The 21,429-nt window shown below is 38.6% G+C and overlaps 1 protein-coding gene across 1 annotated transcript in view; it reads right to left on the bottom strand.

Annotated features, from left to right (window-relative positions):
• The window catches only part of LOC132847463 (adhesion G protein-coupled receptor A1), a 188,082-nt gene extending 168,378 nt beyond the window's left edge, over positions 1–19,704 (bottom strand). Inside the window, exon 1 of the mRNA XM_060872760.1 lies at positions 19,070–19,704. Coding sequence (XP_060728743.1) covers positions 19,070–19,290 — 221 coding nt within the window. The 5' untranslated portion in view covers positions 19,291–19,704. The remainder of the gene's footprint in view (positions 1–19,069) is intronic.
• Between the last annotated feature and the right edge of the window lie 1,725 nt (positions 19,705–21,429).

The raw sequence follows: 21,429 nt of genomic DNA, 5'->3' as shown, positions 1-21,429 counted from the left end.
TGCACGATAAACATGCTGAGGTGAACAACGACGTCATTGATGACAACTTGCAAATTTCTATTTACAAGGCATTAGAAACACAGTATAATCATGTACAGAAGAAGAAAAAGAAAATCATTTCTTTTTCACAATCCAGAGATGAACCATGTGTTACAGGTTACTCTTCAACTGTAGTAACTTGAAAGTGCTAGGACCTGAACTGTAAACCATTACTATGAACAAGACCACTTAAGCATCAGCATGTCAAAAAGCAGCGTATTTAGCGCTGGCTTCGTTCTTGGTGCTCAAGTTAGTACAGTGACCATATTTCAAACCAAGGAATGAAAGACCTTTTCAACTATGCTGTCTATGCCCTGCCTCTTCCCACAACATCCTTTGCAATTTATTCAGTTATTTTCTGCTGAAATCACATAAAAGTAATGTATAATTTCTAAGCCTTTATAATATCTGTATGTCTAAGGACTTATGAGTCCTTGTGTATCTTGCATATATTCATAATATGAAAGCAGATTAAATCTTTAGAATGGTATATTTCCACTTATGAAATGTGAACCTGAACAGGTCCAAATTAAGAATTTGCAACTATCTATCATATATGTGTAATGAGAAGTACTCCGTACTTAGTGTTTATATACAGTATATACATGCATGTTATGTAGCATAGAGAGATGTATTGCTTGAGCAGTAAAACAATATTACATAGTATGCTGGATTAGTGTGTGTAACACCCCCTCCCCCCACCTCTCAGTGCATGGCAGGAACAGAGGCTCTATGTTTGTACAGACTCAATCGTGTGACTGCGTGCAGCACCGTGTCCATGGCTCCGTTTGGCCAGAGGAAGCTCAGCTGCTCCTCGACCCCTCATGCCTTTTTCAGGCCTCTGCACAACGTCCAGGAAATCGCAGGCAAAACATAATTGTACATTATGTAAACAGCACATGCCGAACATCCAGAGTGTCCTTCCAACTTTCTATTTACAATATCAATTATGCTCTCCCAGGATAAGCAGCTTTCAGAGACAGAGAGGCAGAGGACAAATCAAATATTGTCTTGCCGGGGCAAATGGTCTATGTCATTGCACTCTGTGTTTCTCTGATCGCTTCCATCAGGAAGGGGCGCGCAAAACACACACACACACACACACACACACACACACACACACACACACACACACACAGATACATTCCCAAATACAGTATGTAGCTGACAGTAGAAAGAGGCCCCCTTTTAACTCTGTGTGTGTATGTGTGTGTGTGTGTGTGTGTGTGTTTGTGTGTGCATGTGTATATATGAATTTTAAAGTATGTACAGTAGTAACCTCAGCAAAGCCTTTGTAGATTTGCCTGGTGTTGGTCATCATGGGTAAAAGTCAGAGTAGAAGCTTAGACATAATTCACACACTCTCTATTTCCTATCTCCACTTTCAGCACTCAGAGGTCCACAGCTGGCCAAACCCTCAGAGAGATTATCTCAAAACAGCCCCAGGACATTCAGCAGTCCTACTGCATTATTATAGTGGTGGAAGCAATGAAAATAACCCAAACTTCAGCCCTTGGTGGGCACAAGTCACACGGACCAAGTAGGGTAGAAATCAAGATTTGAACTATTACAAACATGCCGAGCGGACAGCCCAGTTCTTTCCAGCCTCAGCTCCAAACCCTGTGTTATTCTGTAATATCAGATTTCTTGGAACGGCTAACCAGAATAACATATTTCAAATAGGCTAACATTGATGTTGGATGTGAATCAGACATACTTCAGATGGATATTAAGGAGGCTCTAGACTTGAAGGAGGAGAGAGTGTGGCAGAGAGGCAATTCTGGCTATTTTAGCCACCAGCCTTGCAAGACTTTTCTGTTTGGGTTTTTTTTTAACCTGCCACACTGTGACCTGGTGATAATCTTACTGCAGTCGGCTTGGAAAACTGTGACAAGATAATATTGTGCTAATATTTGAAAATAAAGCTATCATGCAGATGACTAATCCTGTAGCTAAAGATCAAAAATACCTGTTAATTCAGTGTCTCGGATTAAAATAAAAACAAAACATAAAGCATGTCACCACTACAAGGTCATCAATTTGTATTAGAGCTGCCTGTAAAATCAAGGCAATGCCTTTCAACACATTATCAGATGATGGCCTGTACGAATCCTCTCTCTGGAGAGCTGATAACATTGCTCGTCTCATAAGCTCACCCCCACCACAGACAGAAGCAGCGCTCTCGGGTTGTTAACCCGGCTGCTTTACGATGTTTAGGAAAGCTGGAACGCACAAAACACTTCTGAGAGCCTGGCTGCCAGGGGTCCAACAGATTTATGAGCGTTTAAATAACTTAACTATTTATTATGTCCAGACAAAGGGAGGCAGAGACAACAGCACAGTAACGGATGCTTGGCAGGCTCCCTATTTTCCTTACCTTATATTCTCAGATAGTGAATAGTCTGACTATCAGACACATTCGTAACTTGTCTGAAACATACAGTGGGATTTATGAACTTTTGCTGTATGCACGTAAGTGTGTAAGATTACGTACATTTATTATAAGGTCGGAACGGCTCAAAGAAACGATTCTGTTTCGTCTTTGCACCATGTAATGTGTTTTTTTGGATAATAGTCTGTGACATATTTCTCACAGACAGCTTAGTGCGATAATTCAGCAGTCTGTGAACTTTCCTGAGAGTGAGAGTTCATAGATTTGATACAAACTAAGTTGCATGCCTGAGGTTATTCTCTTTGGAAATTAGATAAAAGACAACATTTATCAAATACTGCAGATGCATCAAATGTTCTATTTGTTTCGATACTACCAAGTGAGAAATGTTTTGGTTTGATCATTTTTCAAAACTTTCAATGCTGCATTAAATAAGACAGCACTAATCTGACAGTGCATACCTACTGGCAAATCATTTTGTGTTTGCTAATGTGATGGATGGTGAGTAAAAAATGCTTTTTAAAAAAAAGAAATTGTATTACAAACGGATTTCATCTTATGAAAAAGACTGACTTTTTTAACCTTGCTGGAGGTGTTCAGCAAACAAAAGAATCTACACACAAAAGGTGTTATAAATCCCCTACTGCAAAACAGTGAGTATAAGCAACATGGATAAGCATCTGGCCAACTAGCATCATGACCTCTAGCCCTCTCTTTAGTTTAGATGTCTAAATACTAGGAAGCTTTGAAGCATATAAAAAATGTTTTTAGGGATAACCTGTTTTATTTGTTTTACTTTTGGCACCACAAATTCCTAGTGCAAGATTCCATGTAGATTCATGTTACAAGAGAATACAGTTAAACTCACAGAACACTATAAGCTCACTTTATACGCTGACATCATTTACATCAGTACATCGGTACATGCTTACTACACACAGTGCAAATATCTCACTACACTCCCCAGGCCTTTGCTCTATGTATGTGGGATACTATTTTTAGCTTCACAATAGTGATATGTGGTGACTTACAGCATTGGGCTGTACTGTAACTATTACAGCGAATATTTTGTGCATGCATCTGAGGAGAACAAACATCATGTAAATACAAACTAGAGAAACTTGCATCAAGTATCATTATTGGTCAGTGATAATATAAAGTATATCGCTTTGAAACCATTTTTGAAACTTTTACTATTAAATAATACTGTACTTCAGGGTGTACAAGTCATCATAATCATCATCATCATCATCATCATCATGAAGAATCACAAACCTGGTATCAGTAATTAAATCAAATTACTAAGTATATTGTATTATAGCCAAATTCTTTTCCTACAATACAATATACTTAGTGTTATATACAATAGTGTATGATACTTTGACATACACTATGTTAATATAAACTGTAAAGCTTTATAACTGTACATTTTATACATTAATGCCTGATTTAATGAGCCTGCAAAATAACACACTCCCTCCAAGTTCTTGTAAAAAACTCAACACAGGTAAACCAGGCAACAAAAAAAGAACTCCAAACAAAACACGCATCATACCAAGAGTTAAAAATATTGCATGAAGGTAAATGATGTTATCTGCCAAAATGCTTTAAAACTGCTTTCTGTGCAAGCTGGCCTGGTTTATAATTAATCCTGCAAGGTTATATTTGTCCTGTCACCATTCTTGACCTGTTTTTAAAACAAGATAATCCCATGTACAGTATCATGACAATCCTAACATAACATCACAGTTTATATAATCATCATCATCATCATCATCGTCATTATCATCTGTCTTGAACTGATTGAACACAACATATACTGGATTTGATTGTTCAGATTCAAATGGGTGTTATTAGTCTATCTGACATTCATATACATAGTCATATATATACTGTATACTATGTGCTGTCAGTCAGTTGGCAACTAATTCACCAGTGTCCAGAGTTTTAGAGATGTGGGTGGAATATGGAGAGAAAGCAAACACAGGAACTTCTGTTCCTTGCTGTAAATGAATGGCCACACACTGCCATTATTATCTACTGTAATGGCTCTTTTCCTCACTCACTATCAGTAAGAGATTTTCCTAGTCAAGGTTGTGGTGGATCCAGAGACTATCCTGGGAAGGATGGGTGTGAGGTGGAAATGCCAGATGGGATGCCAGTCCATAGGAGGACACTATGCATACAGATTCACACACTATAAACACTTGGGCACCAATTCAACTACATGTACTGTAAGTTGGGGGATAGGAGAAAATTAGAGAACCATGAGGAAACCCATGCAGATACATGCACAGAGACAATAAGACAAGCTCAGGATAAATCAGAGACCCTGAGCTGCACCACCTTGTCACTTCTTTAGTGACTGCTCTTAAGTTTTTAATAGACAGAGCATTTTTTCATATCGCTTACAACTATCCATTCATTTTCTGTACCACTTATCCCACAATGAGTCCCAGGGATCCTGACGTCTATCCCAGGGATCTTGGGCCACAAAGGCAGGAAATCACCCAGGACAAGATAGTAAACCATTGCAGGGCACACTTACTCACTCACTTACTCACTCACTCACTTACTCACTCAATCACTCACTTACTCACTCACTCACTCACTCACTTACTCACTCACTCACTCACTCACTCACTCACTCACTTACTCACTCACTCACTCACTTACTCACTCACTCACTCACTCACTCACTTACTCACTCACTCACTCACTCACTCACTTTCTCACTCACTCACTCACTCACTTACTCACTCACTCACTCACTCACTCACTCACTTACTCACTCACTCACTTACTCACTCACTTACTAACTCACTCACTTACTAACTCACTCACTTACTCACTCACTCACTTACTCACTCACTCACTTACTCACTCACTTACTTACTCACCCACTCGCTTACTCTCTCACTCACTCACTCACTTACTCGCTTACTCACTCACTCACTCACACAGTTACTCACTCACTCACTTACTAACTCACTTACTCACTTACTAACTCACTCACTCACTCACTTACTAACTCACTCACTCACTCACTCACTCACTCACTCACTCACTCACTTACTCACTCACTTACTCACTCACTCACTCACTCACTAACTCACTCACTTACTCACTCTCTCACTTACTCACTCACTCACTTACTAACTCACTCACTCACTCACTTACTCACTCACTTACTTACTCACTCACTCACTCGCTTACTCACACATGACCATTCACAAACTACAGCAATTTAGAGATGCCCATCTGCCCACCACATGTGCCTTTAGACTGTGGGAGGAAACCGAAGTACCCCAAGGAAACCCCCAATGCACTGGAAGAACATGCACAATGGGCAAAAACAGTAATCAAACTTCCATCCCCAGAGGTGCTAGGCTCCTGTGTCCACAATACTTACTATTAGTCTTCTGCCTTTAATAATTTTGCCTGATTGAATTGCGTGGAAGTAATAAAACCTCTCCAAACTGACTTGAGGTCAAGGTTGGGGTGACAACTGGTTTTGGGCTTGTATTTATGCCACCTTTTGCCTCCAAATATGGCATTGTCCATGAAAGCAATGTGGTGACTGTTTTAATCCAAACTCCAGGCATAGTGGGCTACAGTAGTTTATTATTTACGTATCAAATTAAATTAGATACATTAGAGGTAGATAGATGCTAGAGGCAGAGCAGCATGGTGGAGCAGAGAGTTAACATAAAAACATTTGAGACAGGGAAAATGCTAACCTTCTGCTTTTTTTTTTTTGACTTTCCCTCTCCAGGTTCTGACTTTGAAAACTCTATGTTAGTGCTAAAACCTGTGTCCTATACCAAATGCTCAGAGAAAGCCCACAGCTATAATTGTTCACCAGCATTCTAAGAGCACTGGATACCACTGACTGCTGGCCTCAGGTGATCGCCACACAGAGAGATAAGGCAGTGCTGACTTACCATGACTTGAGTACATGAGACCTTGCCCGGGGCTAGCGTATCATCTCAGGAACTGAAGACATAACACTTGAGATTATGTCACCACACTGCATATCACTGCATGATGTCTACTTTTATTGTCAGTTTGGATTATAGAAAGAGGAGGAGATGAATAGAGAGAATACAGAGAGAGAATACAGCAAGAGAGAGTAGAGAAATAGAGAGAGAGAGAGTGAGGGGGAGCGAGAGAGAGTGAGAGAGAGAGTGAGAGAGAGGCTTTGCTAATGAGATGGAATAGTTAACTTAGGGAATCGCTGGACCCATCATTTCTTATTAGGAGCTGCAGAGCTGAGGTGCATGTTAACCCATAACTTTCGTGCACTGCAAATCGTTGCTATCTACCTGCAAAATTTTCATTTCACAGCAGTATGTTAGCTACAGGATACATGTGACACGTGGGGAGAACATGCGGATGAAAATGGAGGGCAAAAGTAGTAGTGAAGGAAATAAAAAAACAGTCTAAGACTGACAGGTTCAAAATGCTTGCATCTGGCAACTCGTAGTATTGCCGTCTCAGGTTTGAACCCGAGCTTAGGTTACTTTCTTGTGGATTTTCTCCAGTGTCTCCTCCAGGTTCTCCTGTTTCCTCTCATCTCCTAAATCTATGTTGATCTGTGGAATGGCTGCTTTAAATTGCCCCAAGGTGTGAATTTGGGTGAGTGTGTGTGTGTGTGTGTGTGTGTGTGTGTGTGTGTGTGTGTGTGTGTGTGTGTGTGTGTGTGTGGTGGCCTGTTATGGACTGGCATTCCAGTGTTCCCGGGAGAAGCTCCAGATCCACCACAACCTTGAGCAGTATAATGTAATGAATGTAAAGAATGGGGATATAGGACCAAGCTTAAGCTTTATTAAAATTCCAGATCAACAGACAGACTCAAGATCAAAACAGACAAAAGGTCAAATGGAAGAAAACAATGGAAAAATAACACTCATAGTGTTATGTGTGAATTAGCAGCTTAAATAGTGACTTTGAGAAAACAGGAAACATGTGTGCTCAAAGCCAGGTGAGTGTGAGCACTGTAATGTCCATGTTGGATTGAGATCACGGTTAAATGTGGGGGCTCGTGGGTCAGCAGTGGAACTGGATGTTCCATTGAAAGAGATCTCTAAAGTCTATCTACCTTTAGATTAAATCTACTGATTAACAGCTCCTTTCAAATGTTCTCATAATCCGTACTGCAAGAGGGGAGGGAATGATGCTGACTGGCAGGAAAAATGCAAATTTGTGTCAGGAAATGAATGGTCAAAAACTACCAGGGTGAAATAAAAATGTTCATATCAGAATCATGTTCAACCGTCAAATTTGATTTAAATTCATCAACACTTAGAAGAACATCCAAAGATTTCTAAATGACATATTACTTTTAAAACCACTAGCTATGGCAAATGTTTTTTGAAAGGTTTTTAGTGAACTCTGTGGTTCTCAGACCCGTTCATCTGACTAATGTGGTTTACTAAAAGAGGCTGAATGATCCCGTTTAAGGTTCAGCAGCCTTATTGGTGGCATGTTTATATTGCCAGTAGAAAACCAGAGATTCATTCCATGTCTGTGCACTAATTCAACACAAATCAAAACTAATATATAGCAGTGTTTTAATGCTCCAAATTAGTCATCTTTCCTTGAACTGCAACATCATTTCCAGATATGTGACTGCCACAGACACACAAAATTGACCAGAAATCCAGAAGGCAGCTGCTCAGTCTCAAACCCGAGGAAATTAGAGAACAACCTCAGTCACACTGTCAGTTATGGAAGTGAGGTGTGGGTCCATGCACGGAAAATACCAGAGCGTGGACAGATCCTTTCCACAAAAAGCTTGTCCTCATCTGTGTGCCAAGCAGTAGTTCTGTGCAAGCTCTCTCTCCTCTCTCTCTCTCCCTCTCTCTCTGTAACTGATCCTAGTGCCAGAGCAGCTGTCAGTAAGCATTCACACTCCTCCTGTCTTCAGCAGTAGCAGTGCTGCTGTACATTTGGCCTTGTGTCACACACACATTTAAGACCACTTCACAGCTCAACCTTTGACCACTATACAGATGAGGCACCTCAACATCAACACTAGTCCTCTAGACAAGCAAAAAATATAGCTTGACCCTTCTTGCTTGAATCAAATCATGATAATTGAAAACAGCATAGATAGTGTTACCCTTAACTTGCATTCACTTTAACAGAGAATCACTACTGTTGAGAGTGTTTAAGAACCAAATAATAGTATTGCCACTTCACAACTCCAATGTGCATTCGTGAGCTTCAGTTACTGTATATTAAGTGTTCTCCTGTGTGGGTTTCCTCTGGGTTCTTCTGGCATGGCAGTAGATGCTAGTATTATGCTAAATTGCCTCTAGTTGAATTAGTGTGTGAAAGTCTGTGCACTGTGATCCCATGCGGGGTGTATTCCCACTTCATTCTCCCAGAGCTCTATTTCTACAATAAACTTGACTAGCTTTAAACAATTACTGAAGATAAATGAATGAATTAATTAATTAATGTTCACTTTATTTAACCATTTAATGTTTAATTATATAAACAGAATGTTGCCATATCCTCTGTGTCCATCTAGGTTTCCTCTGAATTATGTCATATCCTGACTTATATGGACTAGTAAATTTCAGAAGGAATGAATTTTTCCATACATACAGTATGTGTGTGGTGAACTGGTTACCAGAATGTATTATATATGAATACCAGAATGTATTATAGCATCATGGCCAGTGCTCCTGGAACAGACTCGGGATTTTAAATGTGTTACAGGTCAGGAAAAAGCAGTCACTGAAGATAAACAAATAAATGAATGAAGGAATATTACCGTATAAACAAACAGAATATCACCAATTAATGAAGTGAATACATCTAACTCATGTGTGACTGTAACACCTTTTGATAACTGGTACATAACTGTAATATACACAGATATTCAGCTTGCCACGGTCTTTGAGTAATAAAGAACCATGTAAAAGTATTCATACCCACTGAACTTTTCTACATTTTGACATGCTACAACCACAAAGAAAAATGTATTTTGTTGGGATTTTATGAAATAGTCCGAAAGAAAGTGGCACATTATTCAATACAAATAAATATCTGAAAGGTGTGGTGTGCATTTGTATTCAGTCCCCTTTACTCTGATACCCCTAACTAAAATCCAGTGAAACAAACTGCCTTCAGAAGTCACCTAATTAGTAAACAGAGTGCACCTGTGTGTCATTTAATCTCGGTATAAATACAGCTGTTCTGTGAAGCCCTCAGAAGTGTGTTAGAGAACATTAGTGAACAAACAGCATCATGAAGACCAAAAAACACACCAGACAGGTCAGGGATAAAGTTGTGGAGAAGTTTAAAGCAGGGTTAGGTTATAAATTAATATCCCAATTAATATAACATCTCATGGAGCATTATACAATCCATCATCCGGAAATGGAAAGAGTATTGCACAACTGCAAGCCTACCAAGACATGTCCGTCCACCTAAACTGACAGGCCGTGCAAGGAGAGCATTAATCAAAGAAGCAGCCAAGAGGCCCATGGTAACTCTGGAGGAGCTGCAGAGATCCACAGCTCAGGTGGGAGAATCTGTCCACAGGACAACTATTAGTCATGCACTCCACAAATCTGGTCTTTATGGAAGAGTGGCAAGAAGAAAGCCATTGCTGAAAGAAAGCCATAAGAAATCCTGTTTGCAACAAGCCATGTGGAAGAAGGACCCTGGACACACCATCCCCACCGTGAAACATGGTGGTGGCAGCATCATGTTGTGGGGATGCTTTTCTTCAGCAGGGACAGGGAAGCTGGTCAGAGTTGACGAGAAGATGGATGGAGCCAAATACGGGGCAATCTTAGATGAAAACCTGTTAGAGTCTGCAAAAGACTTGAGACTGGGGCAGAGGTTCACCTTCCAGCAAGACAATGACCCTAAACATACAGCCAGAGCTTCAATGAAGTGGTTTATATCAGGGGCGGTTCTAGGATTTCACCTTTAGGGTGTTTAGCCCTCAGTGAGAATTTAAAACAAGAAGAGTTTTATATTATATATTATATACGGTGGCCGGGAAGTGCAAAACAAATTAACAAAACCGAAAACACATTAACAAAACCGAAAACACATTAACAAAACCGAAAACACATTAACAAAACCCAAACCAAATTAACAAAACCGAAAACACACTAACAAAACCCAAACCAAATTAACAAAACCCAAACCAAATTAACAAAACTGAAAACACATTAACAAAACCCAAACCAAATTAACAAAACCGAAAACACACTAACAAAACCCAAACCAAATTAACAAAACCCAAACCAAATTAACAAAACTGAAAACACATTAACAAAACCCAAACCAAATTAACAAAACCGAAAACACATTAACAAAACCCAAACCAAATTAACAAATCAGAAAACACATTAACAAATTCGAAAACACAACAACAAGTCAGACAACCCAGAAACGGTAGTGTATCGTTTTTGAATGGAAACTTACCGATCATTGGACAAGACACCTGTCACTCAAGATATACAGGTATGGAATCTTATGTGTAATGTGTAAAGTTCTCCGTTTAAATAAAGTTCTCCGTTCAAGAAAATAACAGAATTAATCCACAGTAATCCATTCCATCCATCCATTCCAACTTTTCCCTGTGGCAGACTGTTGAACTTCATGTATACTTTGAGTGACAGGTGTCTTGTCCAATCACAAACTATACCAACCGCTTCCGGGTTGTCTGAAATGTCGTTGTGTTTTCTGATTTGTTCATTTGTTTTCTGATTTGTTAATTTGTTTTCTGATTTGTTAATGTGTTTTCTGATTTGTTAATGTGTTTCATGCACCGATTCAGACAACCCGGAAGCGGTAGGTATAGTTTGTGAATGGAAACTTACCGATCATTGGACAAGACGACTGTCATTAAAGATATAAAGGTGAATGAAAGGTGTCTCGTCCGATGATGGTAAGTTTCCATTAACAAATTATACCAACCGCTTCCGGGTTGTCTGACTTGTTAATGTGTTTTCGGTTTTGTTAATTTGGTTTGGGTTTTGTTAATGTGTTTTGGGTTTTGTTAATGTGTTTTGGGTTTTGTTAATTTGGTTTGGGCTTTGTTAATTTGTTTTGGGTTTTGTAAATGTGTTTTCGGTTTTGTTAATTTGGTTTGGGTTTTGTTAATTTCGTTTGGGTTTTGTTAATTTGGTTTGGGTTTTGTTAATTTGTTTTGCACTTCCCGGCCACCGTAATTATATGACTACATAGTAAGCCAAAAGTTATGGTATTATTTAATGGCAAAAGTGGACACCAAAATTTTATGCATGATGTAATGATGCCAGTCTTGAATCAAATCAGTTCATTGTATGTGTGTATTCTCTACAAACAGTGTGTCCAATGAATGCAGTCATTAATAAAAAAAATATTCACAAGACAAAGACCAAATCAATAAAATGGATTGTTAGCGTTAATATTTTGTTTGTGCTATCAACTCTGGTAATAAGAATAGTGAAATTTCACTGCTTTTGGTTGCCGTCTGTGCGGTTTTCCGCCGATTAACGTTACAGATAAATGCCTCCAGCTCTGACTGCGCGTGCACGCTGCGCGTTCCTTTGCTTCTCCGTTCAAATAAAGCAGACAGCTGAAGACGTACTTTTGGAAGACTACAACGCACGCGTGTAAAAGCAAAGTAAAAAAAATCGCTCTTGGATCAAACTGATAAATAATTTTCTTTCCCATCGACGACATGTCCTGCATGTTAACGTAATTTTTATTGTTTATTTATAAAAGTAAAAATTATACTTTTAGTTTTAGGGTGGCTGAGATCACAGACAGGGGGGCTGAAGCCACCCTAGAAAAGGTCTAGAACCGCCCCTGGTTTAGATCAAAGCATATTCATGTGTTAGAATGGCCCAGTCAAAGTCCAGACCTAAATCCAATTGAGAATCTATGGCGAGACTTGAAAATCGCTGTTCACAGACTGTCGCCATCCAGGCTGACGGAGCTTGAGCTATTTTGCAAAGAAGAATGGGCAAAAATTTCACTCTCTAGTTGTGCAATGCTAGTAGAGACATACCCCAAAAGCCTTGCAGCTGTAATTGCAGCGAAAGGTGTTTCTACAAAGTATTGACACAGTGGGGCTGAATATGAATGCACACCACACTTTTCAGATATTTATTTGTGAGAAAAAATTTGGACACCATTTATCATTTTCCTTCCACTTTGTGTTGGTCTATCACATAAAATCCTAATAAAATACATTTTTGTTTGTGGTCGTAACGTGTCAAAATGTGAAAAAGTTCAGTGGGTATGAATACTTTTGTATACTGTGTAAATGAAAGGAAATCCAGAACCTTCTTAGATGCTTGAATAATAAATCAACAGTATCCCAGAAGCGTGTGTCAATAAGACAAGAGCATCCACCAAAGGAAAAATAATTGGGCAATATGTGTCCGAAGCAGAACTGACACGTCTCTGCCAGCAAAGCACTGTAAGCTTCTGCTGAAATAAACATGTATGAACAAGAGCCAATTAACAACAAAGAAGGGAATCCAATAAAAATGGGTGCACAACCATAAAATTTTCACATAAATTCTTGCATGTGTGTATGCAACAAGCACTCCAGATGAACTGGCAGCATTGTTACGCTTTCCTGTCACTTCCCAGCCTCAGATCAAAAAGTTGGAAGAATGGACAAGTACAATGTAAGATTGTTAGTAATTATTTTAGCTTCAATCTGTATCAAGTATCAGGCATTTTACAACTTTGAATTAACGTCTATTGATTTAAATCAACTACTATATATATATGTGTATGATCTAACCTAGTTTACAAATGAATTCATAAACACCAATGAACAAATTAAACAAGCTTCTATAATATAATTATCATAATTACTAATTCTAACTCATTGTGACTAAATGAATATGGCTATCCTTATGAATTATTAGCTAATATTAGAAGCTATTCCAAAATGTAACTAGATTTGTAAAGTTCGTCATGACAAACTTTGAAGTTGGCTTTGACGATGCAAGTATTTGCAAAGGCCAGTGCTTTTTGGAGGCGAGTGGACATAAGGGTCAGTGTTACATTTGAAGGCAAGTGGACAGAAAGCTAGGGTGCCAAAACATTTGGAGGTAAGTGGAGACAAGCATGTGATGTCATCTGAATACTCTTGAGGAAGTTCCCCACATTGGGCTGAGTGTTTTGATATGTCACATGTCCATGTTGTGCTAATTATTGATTTTCACGTGACATCACGTGACGTCACCTGACATGATCAGAATACACGTGAGGAAGTTTCCCTCATTGTGCTGAGTGTTTTGATATATCACATGCCTATGTTGTGCAAAATTTTTATTTTCATGTGACATCACGTGACGTCATCAGAATACGCATGAGGAAGTTTCCCTCATTGTTCTGAGTGTTTTGATATGTCACGTGTCCATGTTGTAAAAAGTTTTTTGACTTTGCATTATTGGGGGCAGGGCTGCGGCACAACCGAAAGGCCAGTCGGTACACCAATTTAAAACTTTGTTCAGAGTATCACCCTAAAGGAGCTGGCCAAGTTTGATGTAGATAGTTCGAAAGCTTGCCGAGTAAACCTCCAAAGTTTATAATGGGAGTCTATGGGGAAAAAAGTCCAATTTGAGACCCGGTACCAGAAGTACCGGTATTCAGATCACTTAGAAAAGTAATAGCAACAAACTTCAGACCAGGGTCTATAACATATCCGAATTTGGTGCATGTGGCTCGAAAGCCCTAGGAGGAGTTACTATTGATACATTTTTGTCTAAGCTTAAATAGGAAAACAGAATGTTGGCTTCTACAAACCCAACATAATTATGTCAGCTTCAGAGAAAATACAGTTTTCAGTGTAAACATGCAAAAAGCTCGCACACGTTACATGTTACTAGACTTTGCCTGAAGGATATTGTTTACTGTAAAATGTCCACAGATGATAACGTTTTGCATAAAAAATAATAAAAGGTAATAAAATTAACACTCCTTTAAAACAGATGTGAACATTCTGTTAAACGTGTAAGATCAATGAGAACCTGTCAGATCACCTTACACTAAACCCCTAAAAATAATGTATCATATCTCTTTGACACTTCGATGTACCAATTCATTTTAATAATCATTCCAATAATTCAAATGAGATTTCTTCAGTCTGTTGCTCTTAACAAAAGTGAGGCATCATGCCACATGCACACAGAGGAGCAATAATACCAGCATGCTAACGAGAATAATGCAGCACCCCAGGGTCTAAGGGTAATAAATGTGAAAATGAAGGAGGCCAAAGGGAGGCATTAGTAAACAGCCAGAGGACTGAACAGTACAGTCAGCTTACCTCTGGCCATATGTACACTTCCTTCTCTAAGATGTTTATTTTTTCAGTGTGGGGAAACAAAAGTGAGACAAGGGTGGCCACTTCAGTTTGATAAAAGGTCATACTTCCCAGTGCAGGAACAAGACTTCCTGGCCAAGTAGGACCAAAACATTAGGATTAAGTTTCAAGCCAAAAGTCAAGTACATACACATTGGTATGGGAAAATATACATCAAGGTTACATCTTTACAAGCGGTAACCTTTGGTGACATCTGGTAATATTTGTTTAAATCTAAATACCAGGACAGGGAAAATTAATTTTAGAAAATGAGAGTAAAATAAAGTAAAATAAAATTTTTTGCTTTCCAATTTTCCTATTTACTTCACAACAAATGACTTAAAGTGGAATATTTTTTAATTTTCTGGAATTAAGAAATTAAGGAATTAAGGAAACAGTACCATCAGGTGCCAAAAGTAAAAATACATAGAATGGTATGCAAACGGCTGATTTTTTTAGACAGTAGAATTGGCTTAGTAGTTAGCATGGTAAACTTGCACCTCAGAGATTGGGTGTTTTATTATTGTCTCTACTGTGTGTGCTTGGAGATTACTGTTCTCCTTGTGCTTTGGGGGTTTCCTCTGGGTACACCACTTTCCTCCACCAGTCCAAAGACATTTCTAATTTGTCAAATAGGTGTTGAGATTTTGCCCTGCAATTGGTTCGCACCATGTCCTAGTGTCCCCCACCTTGTGCTCTAGAATTGACTCCAGGTACCCAGTGATGCTGTGAAGTATAAATGGTACAGAAGATAAATGGATTTACTTTGCTGATACATTCCTAGATTTCATGTGCACTTAGGCTATTTAATTTAAATGTGTTTAATCTGCTAATTCCAGAAATAATATATCATCAGTAGTGATTGGAGAAGATGTATAGCACTGAAGCATGACAAAAATATATATATACTGTATATTTAATTATATTGATTAAAAACAGACATACTGTCCAAACACAGCATAAACACCAAAGAAAGTGCTGTAATGACTAATAACAAGTGTAGCTTTTAATGACTTGTTGCACTGCTTTACAATATATCTACAGCACAGGATTCTGTAGACTACAATATAAAATGATTTTCAAAATGAAGACCTTGTCGCAGCTGGTGAGACGTGAGTGACACGTCTCACCAGCTGGTTTACACCAAACTGGTCTAAAATGCTGTATCTGCTGGTTTCATACTCTCAGGAAAAGCAATTCCAGTCACGTCCCACTAAAGCATTTCTTTACACTCAAACTAAATTTACAAATAATTTGATAAATTATCAGTTTTTAGCAGTACAAATCTGCTAGTAAAATAAGTGCACCCTGGATATTAGTGAGCAAGCCCACAGCGTGGGGTCATGAAAACAGTCAACACTACTATAGACAGTATTTATACAGTAGGTGGAGCACTAAAGATATCTGGCTCCATACAGAATATAGTTAGTCAGGTATCAGTTTGTGTGTTTGCAGCAAACTGACATCCAAGTACTATGCAAGTGTCATCATTTACATCAGGTCTATAAAATAACATCACCATATCAGTATATTCTCAACACATTTATCTTCAGTTACTGTTTCATCCTGATCAGGGTCACAGACCCTGTTTCATGATCACTGGGTGTGTTCACAGAATACATCCTGGGTGGGATTCCAGCCCATCACCAGGCACCAGGATCATCCTATTGACACACCTTTACATACCTAGGGGTAATATGTGCAGCAAATGCTTTTTCTGTGTTTTTGGAGGTGAGAGGAAACTACAGAGCTTAAAAGAAACCCTCAAGAACACATCTGAATACACAAAACTTTACACATAGTCAGAGAGACAGTAAACATAGCTCTGGATCGAAGACCTTGGAGCTGTAAGGTAGCAATTTTACCATCTGAACCACCTTCACTACATTATGTGCTGTTATTTATGGAAACTGAATGTCTTTATTTTCCTATGCAGGGTGTGTTCTTGCCCAGTGCCCAGTGTTCCTGGGATAGACTCCAGATTCACCCTGAATAGGATAAAGCAGTTATGGTAGATGAATGAATTTATACTATAATTACACTATTGCTTTAAGTACATGGTTCACTTTAATTTAATGGTTCACTTTAAATTAATAGTCTTTATATAATGTATATGAGATATTCTGAAGTGTTCAGCAGGAAATTAAAATGGTCACTACATTTCTGCCCACTGTTGCATCTGTCTTTGATTAGTACTGTACACCACAATACAAATGACCAGTACATTACATTACATCGAGATGAGAAGACCGGAGAGTTTGGCTGGACTGTCAGTATTTTATTCATCATTTCCCAGCACACAGGTAAAGGGTTTCAGTGGGATATTGCTATTGCTATTGCAGCTCCTTCTGCTGATACTCACTAGCAGTGGGGGAAAAACTCTGCTCTTTTTTGCTTTTATATTTGTTGTGTCTTTGACTGAATCACTTTGTGTGGTTCTTATATATAATAGACATACACATAGATGTTTTTTATTAGTATGATGCCCCTTAATTCTGTAGCTGTAGCTCGCAGCTTGTTTCCAAATACAGCTGTCCCCTCTACTCCAGACAACTAAGACAATTAAGCATTCACACAAATAATGGACTAGATAATTCATTTATGATTTAGCCCCCTGACATATTAATTCTGATTATGTTTGAACATAATAATGTAACAATTACATTGTATTATTCCAGATAAACTAATCAACTAATCTGGGTTGCATCACAGCAAAAAAGATGACATAAGCCCTACACATTACAGTCCAATAATGCCAATGTAGTCACCCTGAGGAAAATCACTTCTGCAAATTAAACTTTCACAATAACCCACTCTGCAGGAAATCTACTGACTCAGCGGATCAGCCGTAAGGTAAATGAGATACTGTACCCAAGGAGATAGAGCTTTTCTGTTTATGTTGATAGGAGTCCATTTAAAGGTGTTAGTTAAACACGTCCTGTAATGTTCCCACAAGATTTATTCCTGTAGTGTTTCACTCAGTAGAACAGGCACTGAAGTAGCTGCGGTTGTGCAGTCAACAGAAAAGAGAAAATTAATTGGCAGGTAATGACCCTTTTAATGATTCATTGCTAGATTCATTTGACAGGGAAATTGGATGAATTATTTTCTGAACTTATGCACCGAATTCCACCAGGAATTTCTAAAGGTGTAATGTACATTAAGCCCAAAATTTGTATTAAAGATAAAATAAGAAAAAGAAATTAAAGAGAAATTGCAGCAGCTGCAATAACTCTAATCAGTATATAAAGTGGAGCTAAAAGAAAGAAAGAAAGAAAGAAAGAAAGAAAGAAAGAAAGAAAGAAAGAAAGAAAGAAAGAATTATAATATTTAATCATCAATCATATAGACAGGAACTATCATTCATCTGTCCATTTTCTGTACCACTTATCCTACACAAAGAAAACATTAGGGTAATGGGGAACTTTTAGACAATTTAAAGATCCCAGTCTCTGAATACCTAACAAGAACTGGGGGAGGAAACAGTGTACCCAGAGGAACCCCCACAGCTTGGGGAAACAATATTTTTATGCAACCTTTATTTTCAAAAGAATATCTCAATCTTTTTTCCTTATCAGTTTTGTTTTGTAAACCATTCTTTATGCTTAATAATGCCTGCTTTTTTGTGTTAATTTGAATTAGAGATATGCACGTGAAGCATATTAAAAAACAAAAACAATAGAGACTAAACTATTATTTGCCCTCACTTTAACTGAATGAATATGAACTGAATGCTTTTAATCCAAACCTCAATAACAGGTAGTCATAAATAATGTCACCTGATTGAACCTAAAGTTTTCTGTGAATTTAAATTTCAGAAATAAAACCCTCTATGGCTCCAGTTTTTAGGCAAAAAATGGTGGTATGCATTTGAATAATGATATTTTTAATTAATATTTTACTTTTTTTTTTCCACCCATCCACCCACCCATCCAACCGTGGTCTCTTTTTTCTTCTTTGTATTTATACATTGTGTTGTGTATATACTGTATACTATATTATGTCTTTATTTTTTTATATATATTTGCATTTATTTTTATTTGCCGCTCTAACAGAGAAATTTCCCCATTGTGGGATGAATAAAGGTATATCTTATCTTATCTTATCTTATCTTATCTTATCCACCCACCCATCCACCCATCCACCCATCCATCCACCCACCTCTCCATCCATCCACCCCTCCATCCATCCACCCACCCATCCATCCACCCATCCATCCATCCATCCACCCCTCCAATCTTTCATTCACCCTTTATCTCATCCACCCAATACTCCCACGTTGTTCTCAGTGGACTCACAGTGACGTGGTGGTGGTGAGCAGCGCGCGAGGCTCCAGCGTATCCGTCAGATCTGCTTCATCACATGTCACCGTGACGCGCGCGCTGCGTCGGTTCAGCGCCCCAGAGCGCTCTGCTGCGCACTCACAGCTCTCCACGGTAAGGTCGGGACAGTGTCTCCTGCTCGTCATACTTAGCCTCCAAAAAGCGGCCAGCGCAAAAAACACGCTCACTACTTTCATCCTGAGGCGAAAACGCGTGTCACAGTGTTTTTAAGTTATTTCTCCCCAATTTGGGAGGTTATAACGGACCATCTCACGCGTAAATCACATACAATGTAGTTCGGGTGACCGTGCACGGATGACATTTGCCTTTCCAATTAATGAACCTCACCAAAAAGCATTGCGCATGAACTGTAAATGACGTGCATGTCCTCGATGTCACTTACTACTTGGCAAAAGTTGCTCGCACTTCTTCTTTTAAGCGCACCCCTCGTTTAATAAACTTCTGTAAAACTTTCTCAGAGTTCTGTGTGCAGATGGAGCTCCAGTGCACATCTGTACGAGATCCGGAGTTCAGTCTAGTGTGTTTCGATAAGTTTACACTCCAGTCAACAGGTGGTCGATGTGAAAGATGCGGCGCCTGCACGCGTTTTCTGTCCCGAGTGAGAGCTCGGCATGATAACAAGCCCCTCCTACAAAGACCATAAACGAAAGTGCCCTGTATTCCTATTGGCTCCAAACGGACCACGGGCAGACGAAAGGAGGCGTGCAGCTACGTCACAAGTCTCTCATAAATTAATTAATATCCTGTCAAATAGGCAAGTACCTTTCAAAAAACCTAAAGCATTGTAAGATTGAAATTAGAACAACTAACAGAAATGAATTGTAAAATGCAATGAGATTTATGCACCTGAAGAGACTTTTTGAGTATTTTCAGCATTCAAATTTTTCATGAAAGTAATTCTTTATTTCTTTAATCAATTTTCAGTAACTGATTTATCATCGACAAAGTTGCATTGGATCTTGAGCCTAGCTCTCAATCACAGTCCAGGGGCATAGACACACACTGGATGAGACAATGGAGTAGCCGGTTCACTTACTGGCATGTTTTTCAGAGATGGGGGAGACTGCAGAACCCAGAGGAAACCACACAGGAGAGAAAAGAAGCAAAAACTCCAGCTCAGCGATGCAATACTCTACACCACTCTGTACAATCAACTTATTACGCTTTCATTTTTAACTTCTCTTGAAATAATTTCAGTTTTTCTTAATCATAATCTTAATAAAATGGATGACTAATCAAAACACAGTTAATGTTTACAGGGTACAGTAGTCATCACTGCATTTGTTTTAGCTTATTACATATTTGTCAGTCAAGAGAAATAGATGTTTTGTGATTATCTGGTTTCCGCATTTCTAATAATGAATGTTACGCTTAATCTCATGTCTTTTATTATATGCAGGGATTAATTGCTGTAAATTGTTTTTAAAGTGTTAATTAATTACTCACATTTATGTACATCAATTTAATTTCGTAGATACTGTAGTAGTCCATTTTATGGTGGCTGAATCATGCAAAAAATATATAATAAGCTTGGTTTATTCTATGTTTTCTATGAGTAATTGCAATATGTTGAATGAGATGTTAGTCAAAAATGTTTTTTAATAATTTAAGGAAAACAGTGTTTGTTTGAGATTAACTTAAACCTGAGATGGAGGAGCTAAGGCAAATTGTTTTGGGTGAGATGTGGTTTAAGGAGTATTTTGCAATGTGTTGTCTGTATGATTTCCTGTTTTGAGGAACTTGCGAACCCACTATTAGTGTAGTATTTTTCCCTTGAAATGAAACGGCTGTCCTCAGAGACTATTTATTTCTCTAAAACTGTACTTACTGTACACTGAGCTTATTTCAGTTCCCTTGCAGTGTAGTACTCCTGTGAGTTAGACCTAGTGCAGAATATCTGTCACCGTGTATATTAATCACAGCTACACAATGTTGAACGTATATGATTTTGAGAGCTAATATATATGATAGATAGAGAAAAAAGCTTTAACAGCTGGTTTAGCTCTACCATAGAGGGAAAAAAAAACTTCCTCTGAGTATTTAGACTGTGTAGTGTGTACACTCTAAGAGAAAAAGATTGGGAGGGATCAGGGCAGGGTGACTTCTGACCTGCAAATATCCCCTGGATTTTCCATTTTTCTTTGCATGACAACCAACAAATGAAATGATCTATTTGTTGGGGGAAAAATCCTAGACCAAAAGCATACATAGGGCTTTGCGTTCCATTCACATTTTGTCGCTCCCCTGGCTGCCCCGGGTGGTTGTTTACACAGATGTATTTTCACCTCTCCAGCTTTGGAAATCCAACGAAGGAA

The sequence above is a fragment of the Tachysurus vachellii genome, chromosome 6 (genome assembly GCF_030014155.1).
Source record: "Tachysurus vachellii isolate PV-2020 chromosome 6, HZAU_Pvac_v1, whole genome shotgun sequence".
Classification (NCBI taxonomy): Eukaryota; Metazoa; Chordata; class Actinopteri; order Siluriformes; family Bagridae; genus Tachysurus; species Tachysurus vachellii.
This window is presented reverse-complemented; position numbering and strand designations above follow the sequence as displayed.